At 69.6% G+C, this 1,919-nt stretch overlaps 1 protein-coding gene across 1 annotated transcript in view; it reads right to left on the bottom strand.

Annotated features, from left to right (window-relative positions):
• Nucleotides 1-6: 6 nt before the first annotated feature.
• TNPO2 (transportin 2) overlaps nucleotides 7-1,919 on the bottom strand; it is a 7,341-nt gene continuing 5,428 nt past the window's right edge. The window contains exons 13-20 of the mRNA XM_026058308.1: nucleotides 1,807-1,894; nucleotides 1,560-1,658; nucleotides 1,289-1,384; nucleotides 1,077-1,152; nucleotides 801-900; nucleotides 473-547; nucleotides 242-373; nucleotides 7-141 (exon numbers count right to left, since the gene is read on the bottom strand). Of these exons, the coding sequence (XP_025914093.1) occupies nucleotides 266-373; nucleotides 473-547; nucleotides 801-900; nucleotides 1,077-1,152; nucleotides 1,289-1,384; nucleotides 1,560-1,658; nucleotides 1,807-1,894 (642 nt within the window). The 3' untranslated portion in view covers nucleotides 7-141; nucleotides 242-265. The remainder of the gene's footprint in view (nucleotides 142-241; nucleotides 374-472; nucleotides 548-800; nucleotides 901-1,076; nucleotides 1,153-1,288; nucleotides 1,385-1,559; nucleotides 1,659-1,806; nucleotides 1,895-1,919) is intronic.

Raw genomic sequence — 1,919 nt, 5'->3', positions numbered from 1 at the left:
CCCCCCCCGCGGCAGTGGCAGGAGATGGGGAGGGAAGTCGTGTTATGTCCCGTGCGGCTCCTCCCGTCCTCCCTAACCCCCCGCGCGCCGGCGCCTGGTGACGGCCGAGGTCCCGCCGGCCCTCCCGGCGCACACGGGAACCTAGGAGAGAGGGAGACGGGGCGGCGTTAGCCGGATTTTGGGGTGGGGGGGGACACACACACGGGTCGCTGCCGCCCGCCCGGCCCCGACCCCGACCCACCTGCTTCCGGTGTCTGCGCCCGGCCTAGACCCCGTAAAACGCCGCCAGCCGGTCCTTGAGCAGCGGAGGGAACTGCTCCGAGAACTGCTGCCAGTTCTCCTCGCCCACCTGGTCCTTGAAGCCGTGGAGGATCTGGGCCGAGGGGCAGGCGGTGAGAGGGGYGGGGGGCGCCCAGCTCCCCCCCATCCCGCCCCGGCCACGCGCCACCACGGCCCCCTGGTCATCGCTCACCTTATAAAACATGTCCCTCAGGTCGTCCTTGGGGCTCACCCAGGAGGCGACGGCGTCGCAGAAGAATATGAAGTCCTGCCGCGGGGAGGAAGGCGAGGGATGAGGGGCGGAAACTCGGGGCAGGTGGGGCAGGGGAGAAAAACCCCAGCGGGGACAAGGGGTGGGAGAAAAACTCAGTGGGCAAAGAAAGGAAACGGGGGCAAAGAGGGGAGAGGAAACGGGGGCAAAGAGGGGAGAGGAAACGGGGGCAAAGAGGGGAGAGGAAACGGGGGCGACGAGACCTCCCAAATCCTCCCCAGTGCCCCCCATGCCAGAGGCCCCCCGCTACCTGCACGACCCCGCCGGGGTTCACCCCGATCATCACGCAGATGCCGCGGAAAGCCGAGTCCTTCTCCTCGTTGTCGCGGATGTTGCGGAGCGACGTGCACCTGGGAGCAGAGCGCCGGGCCCCGGTTCAGCCCCGCGGCCCAGTTCCCCCCTTTCCCGCGCACCAGTCCGGCGACTGGGATCTCCTCCCGCCCCCCCGCGAGCACCCCCGAGTGCCGGCCCAGCCCCGGCGGGATCTGCCCCCCCCGTCCCCCCTCCCTGGCTGCCCCGCGCTCACCAGGGGCGGATGAACTGCTGCAGCATCGGGGCCACCTCCTGCGGGCAGACGAAGCCCAGGCGCCCGATGGTGATGGCTGCAGGGAGAAAGAGGAGCTGCAGCGGCGATGGAGCCCCGGATTTGCGGCCAGAGGGAAAAACCTGCCTCCGGCTCCGGGTAAAACGCCCCAGAGCCCCGCTGGCTCCAGGGTGGGGGACGCCCCCGGGCCTCACCCGTGTTCTCCARGAGGGTTTTGGGGGTGTTGGGCCGGTTGATGATCTCCACCAGGTTGTTCAGCACCATCTGGACGTACGGCTGCATTTCCGCCCCTGCCGGATTGGGAATCCATCAGCCCGCGGTCGCCGGGGAGGGACGCGGAGGCGATTCCTCCCCGCTGCGTCAGGGGGCCGAGCCGGGGGGGGGGATCCAGGCATCCCGCTGCTCCCCACGCCCCGGCTTGGCTCCCGTTGTCCGGGTCCGCAGCGGGGACAGGGATGCACTTACCCATCTGCATGCAGATCTCCCCGATGGCCCAGGTCGCGTTGTTGCACACGGAGATGAACTCGGGGTTCAGGTTGGTGCCCAGGATGGGCATGAACTCAGCTGGGGGCGAGGCGGGATTAGAGGCAGGGCAGCCCCCAAAACGCCTGTCCCTTTGGGGGTCCCCCCCCCAGCTTCACCCCCCCCTTCCGGATGGGAGGGTGCCGACAGGGAGCGGCTCCGGAGAGGGCGAGGAGCCGCCGGTACGCACCGATGCAGGGTTTGACGTGCACGAAGCAGGCCTTGGTGAGGTCGCCCAGGAGGGCGAAGGAGCTCTGCCGGACCTCGGGCATCGTGTCCTGCGGGGAGAGGAGACGGGCTGAG

Source organism: Apteryx rowi, unplaced genomic scaffold (assembly GCF_003343035.1).
Source record: "Apteryx rowi isolate R43461 unplaced genomic scaffold, aptRow1 scaffold_1452, whole genome shotgun sequence".
In the NCBI taxonomy this organism is placed as follows: domain Eukaryota; kingdom Metazoa; phylum Chordata; class Aves; order Apterygiformes; family Apterygidae; genus Apteryx; species Apteryx rowi.
This window is presented reverse-complemented; position numbering and strand designations above follow the sequence as displayed.